Consider the following 18537-nt stretch of genomic DNA (forward strand, 5'->3'; position numbering starts at 1 on the left):
AACTTAGCTTAAACGAAGGACGAATTTTGTGGACTACTACGAAGTAAGGTGAGGTATCACTTCAAGTACACGGCTGTAGTGTAGACAGGGTTGATTGCAAGAGCCACAGTTGACCGAAAGAGGATTTTCCAGGCCTGTACCCACTAGCTGATTGCCTAATCATGTAATATACTGCTACTTCAGCCAAACATTTACAGTGGGCACCCATCCATCGGCATCGAGACCAGACAGCTAAAATGGCTGTAAAATCTCCGTAGTGTGTGTCTGATTAATGACTGCATGCTAGCTCATGGCCTTTGGCCCATCCCTGAGCCAAAATGTTGGAGGATCATGGTTTCAAATACAACCGATCTCACACTCATCAAGGGTGTTAAGTAGAAACAGTTGGCCCTAAGTTGAGGACTTTTTCATGCACACATTAAAGCCACATGAAATCCACTTTTCCTTTGACTATCAGCTTCAAACGTTACAGTCGAGGTGACTTCGCTTTCTTTGCGGCAGCTTTGGGTTCAGTTTTACCCCTCCAACTTTGTCGCATATGAAATGCCAAAAATTGTTGCTAATACATTTTCATGGGGTGACATCGCCGGCCAAAGCATCAGTCCTTCTTAAACTACAAAACTGCTCTGTTTTGTGAGCTAACCTTTGAAAACTCGGCCAGCCTGCACTTCTGAAATTGAAATGAATATGCTCCATACCCCTAGCCATCTCCCAAAGTACTCTACCTATGGCGCAGAGACGGCTGCGAGGTTTTTGGTGTGGATGACTTATGCCAAGCACCCTGACACGGGTGTGTCATCTAATTTAAAGGGGACCCAAAAAACCCGCTGTGAAAATTTTAAATGCCTATTTTCCAGCAAAATCACTCCAAAAGTGTAATGCGGTCACTACAGACTGAAAATCCTCTTTGAATGGCTGCATCAAAAGTGCGAACCGCCAAAGCCAAACTCTCTTAATGAAGATCGACAAAATGGGAGCTGTTATGAGGAAAAAGTTCACTTCATTCATAGAGATTGCAAAAGCGGGGAAAATTTGGCACCAAGAAGACTGTAAATGGCCAAACCCAAGCATCACTTTAATGAGTCATTAAACTAGAACTGCAAAATATAGTACAAACTTATGGCTAATTTGAGAATCAAAGCATTTAGATACAATTTTTAGGAACAAAAGTCCACATATTACTTTGATGTGTGTCCGTCCATGCCCGTCAGCGCCAATGACCCATGCACTCGGCACGATGACAAGCAGACACGCTGTCAAACAGCACTGAACTTGTTTACCGGATTTATTGACGGAAATGCAACCTCAGAGGCGCATCTCTTTCAGTAGCAAAGGTCACGATGGCAGAGCTCGAAGATTTCACCATCTTTGCATCCAATTCGAGTGCTCTCCCTAGAATTTAATAAATTAGATGCTCAATCAATGCGTCGTCATGGCTGACAAGTCAGGTATTCATAAATGAAGGTGAGCTAGGATGCTACGCTCCAGTAGAACAAGATCGGTCTGTTCTCCTATCGGGAAAGTAATGAAGGATTGCACAAAAGACGTGTCAGTCCATGGGGACCCCTAAAGCGCTGTAGGGCAAATATTTGTCCCTACTTCTAAGGGTTTACTTGGCTAATGAAATTAGGAGAAGCAAAAGCTGTACATGTCACCTGGACAATTTTTTGCAGCCAGGCAATTCCTTAATGCTTGTTGCCGTGTTGCTGGATAGTCTACAGGGTGGAGTGCTAGTAGGTACTGCAGATGAGAAACAAGCTGCAGGATTGCGGTCATTTTAAAAAGTGAAACGCTAGAGGAGCTTACTTTACCCCTCGAAGAGGTAATAAGACCTGGGTATAGGGATGAACGAAATGCCAAGGCATCAAGCTAGTGACCTAAATCATGGAGGTTGAAGAGCCCACGTTTTTCGAACACAAATGATACATTTAATTTGTATCCTTGGGCGAATACTACCTATGTGGTTAACAGTAGTATATATCGTGGACTGGTCTGTCAATTACGGACCAAGTATCTTCTGCAAGACGAACTGTAACAGCAATGCAATCCCTTGAAAAGTAGTGCAAAAGGTTGGGTGGTATTTCACGAAGAGTGCTCTCTGAAAGTTAACCACGTTTAGTAGAAATTACTGCATTCCTTGCGAAGTCGTAAGCTATTTTTAATCTGTCCTAGCCTGAACTTACCCCATCATCGGGAGTTGTACAAAGCTCAAAACCGTGGAAGTTGTCAAGAGTTGGAACTACTACGGAAGTTTTGAGGCTGCCGCCCTTCTTTCATGACGTTTGGGTGTGACTACCAGACAACGTGACCAAGATTACTGTCGCCATAGCCACGAACGGAACACCATGAAAAAAGGTGGTTTACAAGTCGCGAGGGCACTGCTTTACCACATCATTTATCCCGCGAAAAAGAGACATGGAAATTAAACCTGTCTCAGTGGTGCATTGGGTACACTTGTCGTCGAACATGCTGACAAGAGCACTGTAATTATTGCGGAGGTTCGCGAGGCTAAATCAAATTCAAAGCACCATTGCAGATTCCACCGCACACACCTCCGCACGGAGTCGATCACGCAATGCCATCCGCTTTAGCTGCCTTGCAGAGGGAGTGCGAAATTCTTTTCTGCGCACCGAACGACATGCATCTTTGCACCGGGGATCGCCGAGTTGGGTGGAGGGCATAAATTGCAAGGTAGGGCAACATTCGGGTTGTTTACACTTCCTCCGAATTTGGGAAGTGCTTCGAATTCCTTAAGTGAAGTTTATATAAAATATTCTGGTATCGTCAGATTAGTCTTTAAAAGTCAAGTTTAAAGGTTATTTAAAACTTTGGAACAAGGATATATGCTTCTTTGACATAATAATGTCAGAAATTAAAAACGAAAAAAAAATTTTTTAAACTCAAGACACCCAAAATATTGATAAATGGTAGTTGGAAGGTACACTTGCGGCCTCTTTATTGAGACATTCCGTCCAAACGCATAATTTACTCCACTTTCGTTGATATTAGCACAGTGCATGCCAGCTGAGATTAATTTTAATTTCTACTAGTAAATTTAAGAAAGTGTATATTTCTGTTGACAGTTGACAAGCGTGATTGACTCCGTGAGAATGACACAAGGAAGCCTCGTACCATGATTGTGTCATTCAAACAGGCCTTTCAAATGCGTCGTCTGCCTGTGTGTTTTGGAGCGACTGGGTAAAACGCGAAATTAGTTGGCCTCGGTGGCCCTGAACTAGATCTGTGTTTTGTAGAAGATGTACTTGATGGGATAAAGTTGGGAGACTCTATTTTAAGTCCAAACTCTTGTTAAGGAATTAGGGGGAGGATGTGACAGTGGCTCTCCATTTGAATAGCTCAAGAATTTAATAAAGTTTCATCAGAAAGTCCCCTTTAACCTCTGGAGTCAGTAAGATTTTTATAAAACGTTATCTTAATGTGACAAAAAAGGTGTCATAGTAGTAAAAAAAGCAGGTAAATCTGCTTTAGAGGTAAGCCAAAGATCTGGTTAGTAAATCCGTCAAAGAACACTTTAAGAGAAGACAAAATAGCAATTTAAATTAAATCGACGCCAAACGCAAAATAGTTAAAGAGCTTAAAAATACTTCAGGATCAAAATTTATTGTACTCTGATACCATTTCAGTAGTAAGCGTAACTACTGATGATAAAGTGGGGGGATGGGAAATCCTTAAGATTGAACTTAAGACCCAGTTTTTATTTAAAAATAGTAGCCCAACGATAGTCGCTCAAGTCTTTGCAAAGACTTTTGTTCAGAGCCTCACTATCACCATGGGGAAATTTTTTCGAGAAATGTAATGTAAATGTGGTCTTTTGGCAATTCGCTTTTTAAAAGGCGATTTCATTGGAAAGGAGAATTTGTCGCCAACTCAATACCCAAATTCGGTGCGCATAACTACCTAAAAGTAGATTTTTTTGCATAACTTCGAGAGAGAGTGAAATCCTACTGAATTGCGAAGAAATTTTTGAAATGTTGATATACTACTTAATAGGTGGGAAATTAAGCTCAAAAGGTAGAAGTGGTCCAAGTCATAAATTGCAAAATCAACTGATCAACTCATAAAGTAACGAAATAAGACAAACAAAGCATCCTTTTTCGTCTCCTTTTTTGCAATGCAAATGTAATTTTGAAATTGGAATACTTTTTTTGAGAACGTTAAGGATTCACAAGCCAGGAAACGCCATTTTCTTTCGCATTTAAAGACAGCCTGATGGTTCTGAGATAAGTGAGATATTTTTTTTGGCGGGAAACAAAGAACGGTCGAAGAAGGTATCTTTTCAAAGAATAATATTGATTAGAAAGTAATATTTACTTGGAAAATACCAGAAGTGGTTAATAGTGATTGTGAGAGGTGCATACTTTACCACCTTTCATTTTGTCCTGGCAATATCATTATCTGCCGCACTCGCTCTGAAAGATCAAAAGAAGTTAAATCTCATTGACTAAGTGCTTGCAATCAAGTTGCATTATATGTGAGAGATTCAGAAGAAAATTACTAGCCATACTTAAACAGCCAAAGGGGAAGTTGATGGGCGGATTCGAAGTCTGCATCTACTTATATGAGGATATATTTCATATCTGATGGAAATAAGCAGGTAGATAGAGATTAAAATCCAAAACCGCAATGACGATTTTACGGACTGACATGCAGTGTCAAGAGGTATGCAACATTTGTATGATGTGGATTGGAGGAACCGCTGGAGAAGTTGTGACCTCGCATAGCGGTAGAAGTGTAGGAATCAAGGAGATAACCTATGGGATAATCAAACTTGACCTGAATTGTAGTACTTAAGGTGGTGAATGGCGTAACTTTTGGTGCATGCTCAGGTTAGAAAGGTGCGTTTAGGTCCAACCAAGGCCCGAAATGACCGTGACCGTTCAAATTCAAGGTTTGTAATTTCAGTGCAGACGAAAGCTGCAACCGGAAACATTTTGCTTTCGTTAATCTTTTGTTTGAAGCCCACCCAACCTGTTTGCAACATGGTTTGGTGAAAACAGGTAGCATAAATTGATAGAGGATTAGTGTCACATATGTGTGACACTGTTGGCAAATGAGTTGATTGAGTGATTTTATTAGGTAAGAAAATAGAATAGACTTCATTAAATAAGAAGTATTGCGGAATACTCAACTATTAAAATTCTTGAATTGAATGCGCCGCTTGCTTTAAATGGACCAAAACTGCGAACATCGGCATCGTCATTGGGGCGTAATTCACTTCTTCTGAGCTACTGCTTCCGTTTTGAGTTTTTTCCCTAAAAAGAAATTTTTTGACTCCCTTAGGAGGAGCGGAGCTAAGCGAAATTCAAACAAAGCTGTCTATAAATCCTCCCTACACTATGGACTTTGCCTTTAAAATTAGGAAGAAGTAAAAGGTAACAAATTTGATGGCTGTTTATATTTAATCAGACGTGGTTAATGGAAAGAGCTAAAGTCACACGCAAAAGCTTTAGAGAGACGTCTTTTGAGGGGAAATACAAAAAGGGTGAGATCGAAAATAATAACTCCTTCTGTTGCGAACTCGAATGATCTGAAGGCGAAAATAGACTCATATTACCTACTTCTACGGCAGCCAATTAAGTTTGAGGGTTTTTTTTCTGGTAAGAATACGGTTGCTGTAAAGTGATTTTATACAATTCCTGTTTATTCCCAACTAACACCTCTTCTTAAGAAGACAAAATTGCACCTTTTGCTTTGATGGGATGTTTTGCAGTCGATTCTGCCTCCTTTCACTCCCCCAGCCATCTGCTGTGCATTTCAAGTGTGCTCATGCGATTACCCAATGCCAAGGGGGGGGGGCTGTGGGTCCCATCCCCAGGGGTGACGTGTCACCAAGCCTGTCTTTTGGCAGAGGTGAGCACTAACCACAAATAGTTAAGTCAATTTAAGAAGGCCTACCAACTTGATTTGGTGCGTAGGCAAGGTTGAGGTGATTTGCAACTTTGCAAGACAAATGTTTTAAAAGGGCTTGACACAATGGTAATTCAGTTATGCAATTTCGGAGAAAACCAAATAAGTGCACTTGAGGTTCTCAGATATCACTATCCATTTTAGCCTAGTGTCTCGAAACTTCTGTGACGGTGAAAAAGTACACACTTACAAGGACAGAATATGTGTTGCGAGATGGAGAGGGGCTGAGGGCCCGGAGACCATGCCAAATCAAAACGAAGGGCTAAACAAGTGACTAACGTATTACATTATCAAGTTTTGCAAAAAATGAGATGAATCATTATATTTACAAAGAAATGATAAAAATATTAAAACTATTTTATTTTAGAACCTGATGCTAATCTCCCATTTTTTCTGAAAAAGCACCACTTTGCTTTAGTTTTGCAAACCACAGGGCGGGAGAACGAAATGCAGGTGTAGCGTGTAGAACACTTTTTCCTCACCGTTAACATTCCTCATGGCTCGCAAAAGCTTGATCAGTTAACTCAGCGTTTTGGAATAAAAAATAAACCTCCAATGGCCACAAGGGAGGGTAAAGTCAGGAGCGTGGGTGGACACACCCAGAGCCTCAAAGCAACCATTCATAACTTGCCTCAAGTCCGTGACGTTAGTCTTTCTTTTCGTCCTCTATTTTGGTCATGCTAGATGAAAATTCCGAACGAACCTGGTCTAGTTTTGATTCCCTTGGCCCAAACGGTTAGAGACTACGCGAGAGAGATTAGAGCCTTATTTGTGGTTCAGATCTGCTCCCGTTGGCAGATCTTTAACAAACTAGGAGGAAGGTTGCGTTCCCGGTGGTTTTGCTTAAACAAAAAACGAGCGAAAGTTAAATCCTTACTGGAACATTATTTTATTCAGCCCTTTGAATGAGGCGTCACATCAGCCAATTGTTTACGATTTCAGGGTCAGGTCGTTGCTACAGGGACTGCCTCTGCGGAAGCCTTGAAAGTTCTGAAAAATTAATTCGAAACGACCAGACCTTTCCATGAAGGCGTGTAACACAAGTGATAAAAAGGGCGAAACTAAGAATTCCACATTCCCTGCCATTTTGTAGCTAAAAAAGAGGCATTTGAGGGGAATTTAATTCCTCTTTTCATCCATAGCCACCCTGTAGCGCGTGCAAGGCAATGTATCAGCATTGCGGCCATCCTTATCATCCACATTAATCAAAACAACCCGTAAATTTATCACTTAATGTACCCCTGCCAGAAGGCAAAATATGGCAAAGTTTGCCTCCAATCTTCAAAAATCCAAGTGGAAATTTAAAGCCGATTGCCTAAAGAATTTGTGGAGGTTTGTACTAGCCAACAACAAAAGCCGGACAGTTTTAGAAACTAGCCGTCAACTGGTCAACAAGAACGACAGCTTGAAAAGCAGGGCAAAATTAATTCCGCATGAAGGGCAAACATAAGAGGGCGATAACTACAAGCTGGTAATTTGCGGCCCGTGTTGTCCTGCGTGGCGACGAGCATTTGTTGAAGCCACGTTCCCAAAACAGCTGCGAATCCCAACTAACAAAACGTGTCCGTGTCACGGGGTGGTATCGGCCAAAATTTCTTTGTAAATGGATGACTGAACAAAGGTTTGTTACTACCTTGTGGGGAAATTCCGAAAATGCTTGTACATTTATCTACTTTAATGCGGATTATACATACGATCTGCAGTCCCCCTTGTTTCTATGGGCCCAGATCTAAACTAGTCCCGTTAAAATTATTGCAGATTATAAGGTAAGCTTTCAAATGTTGGCCACCATAGCCCACTGGAGTTGACTTTTCTTCCAATATGAAAACAAAATATTGCCACCAAAATGACATATTTAGGTGCCATATAGAAGGTTAAAAAACGTGTATTTACCCACAGATCATCTATTCTACCATAAAATGCTAATAAATGCATACTGCATACCTATGATGTAGGATTCGGATAAAAAACAAATCGTCACACATATGTGACGCTCGTGGTGAAAATGTCAATAACATAAGTAGGCTAAGGAGATTATAAACTTATTGCTTTTGCTCCATTTTAAAGGGCAAAATTCAAAACATTCGTGGATTACCTTTTTAAAGACTGACGCCAATATTAGGTTCTGATATTTTTTCAAGTAGAATTCTCCCACACTTTATGTTTCATGAGTAACTTTTAGTATTATATGTCTTGTTAGTTTAAGGCCAGACTTGAACAAGCAGCACAACAGAGATGCCTCGCAAATTCTGCTGATTAAAGGAGGACATTAATAACTCCTTTCAATGTGCTAGCGGTGGAATTAATCACTCCACCTACCGTGGGATTGGTTGGAAATTTTATTTTTAACAAGACCCTTCGGCTCATAAAAGGATTCTGTAAACCTGCTCACCTTAACATTTAATTTTGGAGTTGTGGCTTTAGGGGGCGGAATTACCTCAAGACATTGGATGAATGCCACAGTGGATAAACAGTTTGGTGGGATAAATATTTACTTGGAACTCAATTACTCTTAAGTCATTGCCAAAAATTTGAAAAAAAAAATTGCCCACACCCAAACGTTTTAATGATGTCAATGAGATGATAGCCTAAAAACGCAATGAAACCGTTTCAACAGAACCTCAGTCGTTAAAGGGTCGTTAGCTTGAAGGAGATCGTGTCGTTTGTGGATTCTAATGGTACCTCTGCTAATTAAAGCGGTAAGGCTCTTCGCAGCCGACCTAAATTTCAAGCCTGTTCATGATGCTCCCGTTATGGTAAAACTCCATCCAAAGGTGGGGGAAGTGCTGGCATAAAAAGCTAATCTGATATGATACTGCTGGATTCACTCATACCTTTCCGACAGTGACTTCCTTTTTTGATAACAGGTTTGAAGCAGTTAATTTTAGAAGAGGTAAGTATTTCTTCAGACGGGAGGTGGTCAGAGAACACGAATCTCGTTGTGGAACGGACGTTGTGCACCCCCGAAGGGGAAGTCTACCCTGAGAAAGCATGACCCTCATCATTGTACCCCGTTTATGATGCCACCAAGTAGGGGATGCCCTTCCATAATCAGTCCACAGGAGAGATAAGTGCCTAACCTATTACGCAAAGGTCATGGTAATATTAAACTAAAGGTTATGATTATTTTTTAGTGAAGAAAAGTTTTAGTCTGTGAGTAAAATCATTAAACAATAAATCAGTAAATTATTGATCATACAGCTGTTGATTGGACAATCAGTGAGTTTTCGTACATAAATTTGTTTCCTTTATTGACTTCCAATTTGAGCATCAATAAGTGGAATCGTGAAGGAAATTTTCTTTAAACTTAATATCTCTATTTGAGATCATGAAATTACAGATAACTTATGAGTCTTGCAAAAAGAGGCAAAATCTTCGACTAGAAACAGGAAAATAAAACAAAAGTAGCTAAAAAATTGTAAAAAATATAGCCTTAACCATTTCCCTCCCAAAGGGGGGAGTGTGGTAGTGGAAGGTGTTAGAAATTGCTTCATTAATTATTAGTGAAAGCTTAACTAGGAGGTAAAACCCATTCTGTGCAGCACTCAGTAAAGAAGACTAGTTTATTTTAAACCATAAGTATGCCACACTATTCTGATAGCTCCTAGGCCAGTCACCCCTTCTGTATGCTAGTTATTTCAAAATCCAGCAGCAAGTACCGAGCACCTCGTAGTATTTTCATTGTCAAAACTTTCGTTGCCAGCACATTAGGCCCAGGTTTTCTGGCCTAAACCGTAAACGTACAACATGTGTGCTTTGTCACCTTACTGAAAACAAGTTATCAGTAAGGTGGTGTGTCACAAACCGACCGATTGACAATAAACAGTAGCATATGCTTATATTGATGTTCTTGGTCTAAAAAAGGCACACACTTCTTCCATTCCTTGAATGACCTTGTGTCAATCAAAAGGTGAATGTCACGTGGTAGCGTCACATCGGAAAGAGAAAACATCCAGGGTGTGGTGGTTGACATTGTGTTTGAGACCCTGGTAGCAAAAGTGTTGGAAATGGTAAGACAGTAGCAGCTTTGCCAACCAAATGTAATAAATCACTTTGTTTTGCCTCTATGCCGGCGTACGGAAGTGATCTGATTTGGGAGCAGTACCCCACGATTTTGCCCAATGTTACGAGAGAGAGTGTTTTTTTGTAAAGAATGACTTACTGCCCTATGGAATTTTAGAGGTAAATCATTTATAGATACCCCGGCCTGGAATTGTAGTTATTTTACAAATAATTATAAAACAAGGATTACCTGTATGACTTTGATCTGATACTATCCCGTTGAACAGAGGAGAAAAGTCTTCTGTACCCAACTCATCCTTGTTTTCAGACGGGAACTGAATGGCCAAAAAGTTGACATGCACAATTGTTCTCAGTGCGTTTGCGTCGTTATTCCCAGAAATCCAAAGCCGAGGGGGATGAAAATCCCCAGCCAAGTAGAGGTCATTTCGATCTTAGTGTATTTTAATACGAGGTTGACAAGACAGTACAAAGTACGTAGTTAGAAAATAATTTGCCTAAAGTAAACATGGAAAACAATATCTGGAATGCTATCCTTAGTGGTAACTATATGGTAGAGACAAAGTGACAGTGGCAATTAGAATCGGTCCTATTTTTTTCCCCCAAAATGTGAATGCGCAATCTGGGAGCGAATGTCCGGCGACTTGCGACCTTACTGCTCTACCAAAATAAAATTTCTTTTCGATTCTGTTTGAGATGGTCGCCTACAAGTGTGCTCACAGTACTGGAGGCTTGCTGATGTCCTCTGGAGGGAATTTCGTCAAACAAAGAGATCAAAAGTAGATTGAAGGCTGCCTGCAATCATTTTTGAGGCTGTGTGCAAATACGCCATTAACTCATTTACCTCATAAATCAAATGCATTCGGTTTCATCCTCCTTTGACTTCATTTGTCAGAATGTCAATTTTGTACAAAATGACATTCTTTTTTTCAAGTTTCCAACTTTCCCTAGGTTTTCGTGGATATTTTACTCAAATTAAAGTAGAACTACAAAGAGGAAAAATTTACTTACTAGTTGGTAATTTGTTTGAGCCCTATCATGAAATGTTAGCTCTGGTGGAAGAAAGGCTGGGACTTTTCAAGACCTCCCGACATATTGTACTCACAGCCATGTGACAATACGGTTGACATTTCGAATTAATTGATAGATGGCGTGAAGTCACTTGCGTTTAGTGACAAATGAACTGACATGACCTTTCGTGAGCGTTGGGTAAATGTCACGCATATCGACTGAACACAAACGAAAGCGTTGGGTGACACTTTCATGGACTTTAAACAAGTCCTCTTTCAGATTTGATTTCTGCCCGCAATAGCCCATTTCTAATAAGAAAATTTTAACAAGGTTAAACAGCCATTCTGTCATCGAGAGGATAATGAATTATTTCGAATGAACGGATCGTTTGTTTATTTTCCATCAAAGGGGTGCGATCTGATAATTTTTGTCATTTTCCAACCAAATCGTTTATTTTGTCCACAAATAAAACAGATGAAAGGTGGAGAGAAGACAGCGCAGTTAAAAACCTATTTTACCTATGAAAGGTCAGCTGTAAGCGGCGGATGCTTTTTACAGGTTCAGATACCTTCTTCATGCGCAGATAAAGCTGCTTCTTGTAAATGTCATTTGATTAATCTGCTACAAGCAAATGATCCCGATCATGATTCGCCTTCCTTCTTTTTTTGGTAAGGCTGTCTACAGAGGCCATACATTAGCTGTATTCGACTAATTAGATTGACCTAAAGAAGAAACTTGGCTTCTTCCAGAGATGACAGACCCTTCAAGCCGGATTTAACATAGCCAAGGTGTTGACACCAGACATCGATGTGTGATATCAGCCAATCGGAAAAGACTGCGTGAGAGTTCGGTTTCCTGGATCCCACGGGAACTAGTCATTGAAAATGCAAAAAGGGGGAGGTTTTTTGAAATTGTAAGCATCCTGAGCCGATCATGGAGTTTGGATAAATCAGAATGTGCTTCAATATCGTATGTAAGAATAGCCATGTGTTACTGAGTGGACTCCACAGTGGTCACAATTGTGGAGCTCACAGGAGTTGGACCTCTGCATTTGACATTCCGACAGCAGTAATGGGTTGCATTCGGCCCACGCAACGGTATGATAGGCATCCACTGCATCATCAAGAACTCCTCTTTGAACAGCATTTCGATCGAATTCACCGCCCATGTCCTCGGTCGGATCAACTACATCGCGAGCAGTTAATTGCAAAGTGATGTTAATGACCAAGTCGTCGGGTAGTATTTCCTCCTGTCAAAGTGGTAAAAGGCATCAGATAAGTGCGATGATAATGCCTTTGACACAGTGCGAAAACGTACCACCCATACACTGGAGGTAACCGGGGCATTGCCAATGCGATTTGTGAAGCAAGCCTGGCATTGGAAGGAATGGTATGGCAAATATTTTGGAAATAGTTTCCTAATATCCAAGAAGGCATCTATTTTAGCATCGTAGAAAGCTCTGTAGGGGAGTCGTTTTGCCCTTTTTGTGCCCAGTTCCTGAACATTATGAAGTACAAAAGTACATCTGTATTTGCAATTCCTTTGAGCTGTCATTGGCTAATATCGCGCGGAGGCAGGTGGCAGGAGGGAAACGACAAATGGCAGAAGATAGGACAAAGGCTCCATTGTTACCCTAATTGGTTCCATAATGTTACTTCCGTTTCAAATACCAGTTGTACAAGAGAATGGTGACCATCCAAAGGCTCTCCAACAGAGAGGCCACCGGGTACACACTCCGCACGCCTTGTGTATCCGCATTACTGGTCCCCTAATAGCTCATTATTGGTACTGGGAGTCGATCTCTGAACTGAAGTCTTTATCTTCCCCTTACTTGGGATAAGGTTATCAAAAACAAAAGGAAAAAGCGGTGACACACCTACACAGCAACTCATAAAAAAGCCCCAAAACGCCTGCTGTCAGTGATTGGCCATCCCTGGTGAAGGAAAGTCGACATTGCTCAATCACTGGGAATTGTGTCAGACCCCAAAAAGAAATGTCGGATAGGCGTAGAGCTGGAAGCACTGAAGAGCAAATAGAATGTTGGTAGTTTTGAGGATCGTTGCATGCTAAATAAGTGCTTCCTTCTCCTCGTTGCCCGTGGAGAAGTAGCACAGTGGAATACAACCTTACTTGCTCTGCCATCAGTGTGGTGGCACCAGCAGCTGCTTGCAAGGGTAGTCAATTCCATAGTGACATCAATGCCAAAAGCAGGTAGCATTATCTACCTTTTGCATGTGCTCGATGCTGGTGAGGTTGGATGAGGTTGTGATGAAGAGGCCTGTGCACATTTGACGAATATATGAATGAGGTGAGCGGTTGTGGCAAGAGAAGTGTTGTTTGAGCTTGCTTCCTTTTCTCTGGAGCCAGAGCACTGTGCTTTGTGATTACTGCGCCTCGCATCATTGCGTGCATGTATTCGGCATGACGAACAAAATTTCCAAGTATGCAATCAAGAAACAAACGAATATTTTTTTCACCAGATATTCCTCATACTTTTATAAAAGTAGAATAATGGCGGCCAAAGTGTTTGCTTTTCTACTGATTGAATTCAGGGCAAGAAACCGTAATCCCCGCAAACGTGACTTATATTGGTATCATTAATATTTTACCATCATGATTTAGAAAAGTGAATTTCGTTGGAAAAGTAAGGTTGATTAAAATTTCCAAATATGTCAAGCAGTCTTAAGGCGCTAGATGCCTGTTTGCCGAATCTCTAAAGAATCATTACGCCATCTGACAAGGTGGCTAAAGCAGCGATTCACAATTTTGGTCATTGAAGCATGAAAGGACTTGAGACTAAGTGACTGAGGTAGCCTGATAAATGCGGGTCAATCGTCTCGCAAGACAATACTTTACTCACCTCATGACACAAACAGCACAGCTCAAAGTAGGGAGAAGGAAGTTGAATTGAAAAATTACAATTGATCCTCTTATTTTGCAACCTACATTGCCATATTTGCCCTTCGTTAAAGTTATAAAAATGTAACATTGACAATCCAGGGGATTGGATTTGGATCTGGGAACGTAAATTTCAGAATTAAGCCGTGTTCAATGTTTTATTAAAAAGTCAGAAATCTTGTGTCCACTTTAACTATTTCAACAATGATGGCAAAAATTGTTTGTTGGTAATGAAGATGTTCAAAGGTGGCGCTATTAGTGACATAAAGGGGTTCATGGCACAAGGTAACGGCAAAAATTTTGAGAGACGTTTGATTTTTATGTGTGAGCTAAATGTACAAGATCTTGTAACGGTTTCGAAAGGAAAAACTACTGTTGGTAGTAAAAGTGGACTTTTTGGTGAGGTGAAAAGTATTTTATGCGGATTCGGAGTGTACAAATGTTGATTAAACAATCAGGTTGATCGAGTTTACAATTGTTCGGCCTCATGGATTTTGAAGCGAATTAAGCAGAAGCACTAAAAGCCAATCAGAGAATGGTATGACTCCAAAAAGCCCCGAAACACCTCAAATTCAGTGGAAGGGAATGGACGTGCGTGATTTTTCTTACCTGCCTATCAATCGATGGTCTGATGGAGGAAGTTCACGGGACAACCACATGCCTTAAAGCCAAATGGCAGAGGGAGGGAGTAAAGGGCAATAAATAATACTTCGTGCAGGGCAGAAACGCTCGCAGGGACATTAGGTAGGCGGACAGAGCTCGGATAAAGGCTTGCCAAAAAGCTCTACCACTCAGCGGCAAATTTATTGGCTCGTGGGCAGGCAATCATCCACCAAGGTAGGTTGGCTTAAAGGAACTGTCCGGATCACCTTTGCAAGCATCATTAATTTAAATGCATTGAAAAAAATAAGTGCGGTAGCGCTACGATTTATGAAGTTCTTTTAGCAATTTTTTGGACTCGAAAAAAAATCATTCGAAATACTAATTACCTAGCCAGAAGACTTAGTAACTCTTGCTATTTTCGCATAAGGTATGTATATTAAAAACTACTGCGTGGACTCTTCAGCCTCCGCGATTTATACCTCCGTCTTGGAGGCATGGCCTTTTGACAATTGATAACTCGGTTAATTTACGCTTCCTTATTTCCCTCTGCTTTCGTGGCCTCTGCTTCAAATTGCACCAAATTAATATTTTTTCGAATCGACACAGCCAACCCAAGTAAACTTTCCACATCTACTAATGGACGCTGGCTAATTTTAATTTTTTTACCTACCAGGACAGGATGAAACAGAACAACAGTCTCGCTAGATATCAATGTCTCCTTTTACACCATTGAAAATCTCATCAGGATTGCATTTACTAATCGTAATTGTGGTAAGTGGAAACAAAAAATACGCCCATAGGTTTAAATAAATATTTTTTCGTTGAACTGATCCGGGAGTCAAAATTGTAAAAATTGTAAAATTTAAGGTACATGCCAGCCAGCAGTATGTTTTGCAGTTGTCAAATATCAAATGAAAGTTTTGGATGGAGGAGAAAAGCATAGCCACAACATTTAGGATTTTAAATTAAGTTTGCTAAAACTCCTTCCACTGGTGTTTAGGGACTTCATTGGAACCCAAAATTAGTCCTTTTCATTGCGTAATCTGCATTATGGACAAATCCCACTCTTTTCTATCTAATGAAAGTATAGCTTTAAGACCGGTTATTGCTAGTGGGGCTAAAAATAGACATTTCCTTGGTTGGAACAATAACGAAGGTAGACGAGCGGAAGTTTTAAGAGCAACTCCAAAAATAAAGTAAAAAAAAGAATAGGTGGGAGCGTTCTGGTGTAACAGCCTTACCGCAGCAGACAAATAAACTGCGGGTTGCACGCAAAAGCCTTTTCGTAAGTATCTATGAAGAATTTGTCACATAAAGGATGATTTAAAATTCTTTTGAATGAGTAATTAGCACACTAATTCCTATTTAAAATATGCAAATAAGAAGGGAAAATGCATAAATTGCAAAGTTTACTTCAGCCCAATTTTATGCCAAACAAAAAATTGCCAAGTAATGAGTATAATCACTTAGACATGCTTTTTGATTTCAAGGGAGGTTACACTTTTGCATCAAGTCAGCAGTTGCTCTCCTCTTGATCACCATTACACTTCATTCCTAACGTCGTATGATTTTCAAAACCTAATTAGGCTTTGCGTTAAGACCATGGATTCTTGTTTCTCACAAAATTCTGCTTAAATATCACTAACTGAAATCTTTCGTGTAAGATAAGTATCCAAGTTCCTAAAGTTTTCAAAGGGAATATGTGCCTAGACTGAATTACTTCTGGTCAACAAAAAGTGACACTTGTTAAATCGTTTTCAGTTTTATTCGTTGCTAAAGTAAAATGAAAATATGCTTTGTTTGGCTTACTCAAACCACTCAACCCTGATTCCGGAAAACAACAACTTGCCTGATCCACTGACACGACCACCGACTCTTTGGGACAGAAGTTATTGCCCACCAGCGAATTATAGCAACCGACTTTTTGACGAATAATTCCCGCCTTTCAGTGCTCTATTAAGTACCAAATCAGTGATTATTGAACCAGTGAAAATGTTGGAGTTCCCGCCGTCAAATCGATTATTGACTAAAGCAGGGTGACTCATAGCATACGGGCTAAAATAGATCGATCGGTCGACCGATTGCATGTAATGGCCGATCCATCAACATGCCATGCGAAAGTGAAAATGCAGGTGAGCATCACTCACATTCGGAATATTTTGCTGTGTCCTCAACCTCCTTTATTTAACACCATTAAGTATTATTTGTTTAAGTCACTTGGGTGTGCCCTCTGGTGAATGTCCAAAACCTGCATATGGCATCCTGACCTGACATTGCTGCGATTAAAAGGCATTTTACAGGGCCTTTTCCAGGTCATCTCGAGGATAACTTCGACTGGCTGAGGTGACATCTGCCCTCATGGGGGCAGAGAGGGTCATAATTCGTTTCTTAACCTCCCAATGTCGTGGACGCTCAAGTAACAGTCACAACCTTAGCCTTCAAAAGCTGTCACGAACCGACACAGCCTAGCATAACCTAAATAGCGCAGAAATTCAAATATCCTATTCACTGGTTAAGAACACCAATACTACCTTTAGTTTTATTTGTACATTTATGCAGCCCTTTTTGACACTTGATGTATAATAGCTTATTTCAGTTAAGTTGTACTTTGCTGTCCACTGCCTTGAATTCATGGCAGTAGAAAGGATGGTTGGATGGGCGGATGGATGGGTGGGTAAGTATAATCCTTAAAATCAGCACTATTCAACTTAGTAGCATGTCAGACGTTTTGGTGTCTGTTTGTGAAGCCAAAATATTCTATCGTAACAGAACACTTTGAGCCAGTGCGCTTGTCTAAGAGTTTATAATCCTACAAATGGTATTATATAAAACATATCCTTGAGAAAGCTAAACATAGAGAAAAAATGTAAATTAAAATCTATTGTAACGATACACTTTCACAATAGCAAAACATAAGAAACAGAAGGTGTCAATAACTAAACTAGGCAGCCAAATGAGACAGTTTTTTCCTGCTTAAATGCATTAGACAAAGCGATTGAATTAACACCTTTAAGGCTATATTTTATCTCTAGGATTAGAGTACCATTGTAACTACAACATTAGAGTCCCCTCTCTTGCTTAAATATGTTTCCTACATGAAACGAGTGCTTATTAACGAAAGCCTTCTTTTAGACCCAAAGAGTTCGTGTCTTTCGCTTGAAGAATACCTCTCTCTCTATAATCTGATGCCGAAATTTTTGACCTGCTTATTTTGCTAGCACCATCGCCCGTAGTGTGGAAGGTTAAGCAGGTTAAGGTGTGCGAAGCGTAGTTTCATCTTTAGTACGCAGTTTGCAAAGTGACAGTTAAAATGTTTATGATCTTCGTCAAGTGGCAAAAAGTACGTCCTCATCTGCAGTAATTTCTTCTTTAGATTATAAACTGGTACAAAATTGCCGCTGGGGTAATGCAGGGAGTTTGATTTGTTGACATAATTCCTGCTACAGTTGCGGGCACTGCAGGCTGTGCCTCCACCACGGACCCGCCCCCAGGCCTTTTTCCATTAGTAATATATGCTCTTCCACACCTCTCTGCCTTATAAGGCCTTCACGAATGCCCAGATGAAACATACAAATGCACTGCAGGTTGAAAATTCAAGAAATTCCTTCCTACTAAAGTTAATCTATGGGAAGGGCAATATTGCAAGATTTCACTAAATTTTTGCCGATGTTAGTTACCCTAATTAGTGAGAGAATGTTCACGGACAAAGTGGAAGTAAGAAAATTAACAAACAAGGAGGCTCACTTGCCATGCCTTCAGGCAGTTCTGATGACGACCGGTACGACCTCTGAAAAAACTGCAGTAAGCCAAGTAAGTGGAGGATTAGGAGGCACTGTGACCTGGTTAATTAGTTCTGCTTAATATCATCAAAAGCTCTACAAGAGGGCAGAATACATGGTGACCAGCAAAGGAAGTCGCCGACTATAATTTTCTTGAAGAATATTCATCTCTCAACAAACTATATCGACGATCACACCAACACTTTCAGTCATCGGGTAAAGCCTCCACTTAAAACTTCGTGAGTAAAGGTGGAAGGGCCACATCACGTAGATGTGTGATGGTGCCTGACGTTTCATT

General features: G+C 40.4%; 1 protein-coding gene across 1 annotated transcript; it reads left to right on the forward strand. All coding sequences in view use genetic code 11, as the record gives it.

Moving 5' to 3' along the window:
- Positions 1 to 10844: 10844 nt before the first annotated feature.
- On the forward strand, positions 10845 to 15416 carry EGR_09185 (hypothetical protein; the record flags this gene model as incomplete). The annotated part of the gene is made up of 5 exons (XM_024498434.1): positions 10845 to 11003; positions 11290 to 11627; positions 13932 to 13983; positions 14031 to 14268; positions 15328 to 15416. The coding sequence occupies 5 exons, from the start codon at positions 10845 to 10847 to the stop codon at positions 15414 to 15416; spliced, it is 876 nt and encodes a 291-aa protein (XP_024347134.1).
- Positions 15417 to 18537: the final 3121 nt, after the last annotated feature.

The sequence above is a fragment of the Echinococcus granulosus genome (assembly GCF_000524195.1).
Source record: "Echinococcus granulosus chromosome Unknown EG_S00136, whole genome shotgun sequence".
Classification (NCBI taxonomy): Eukaryota; Metazoa; Platyhelminthes; class Cestoda; order Cyclophyllidea; family Taeniidae; genus Echinococcus; species Echinococcus granulosus.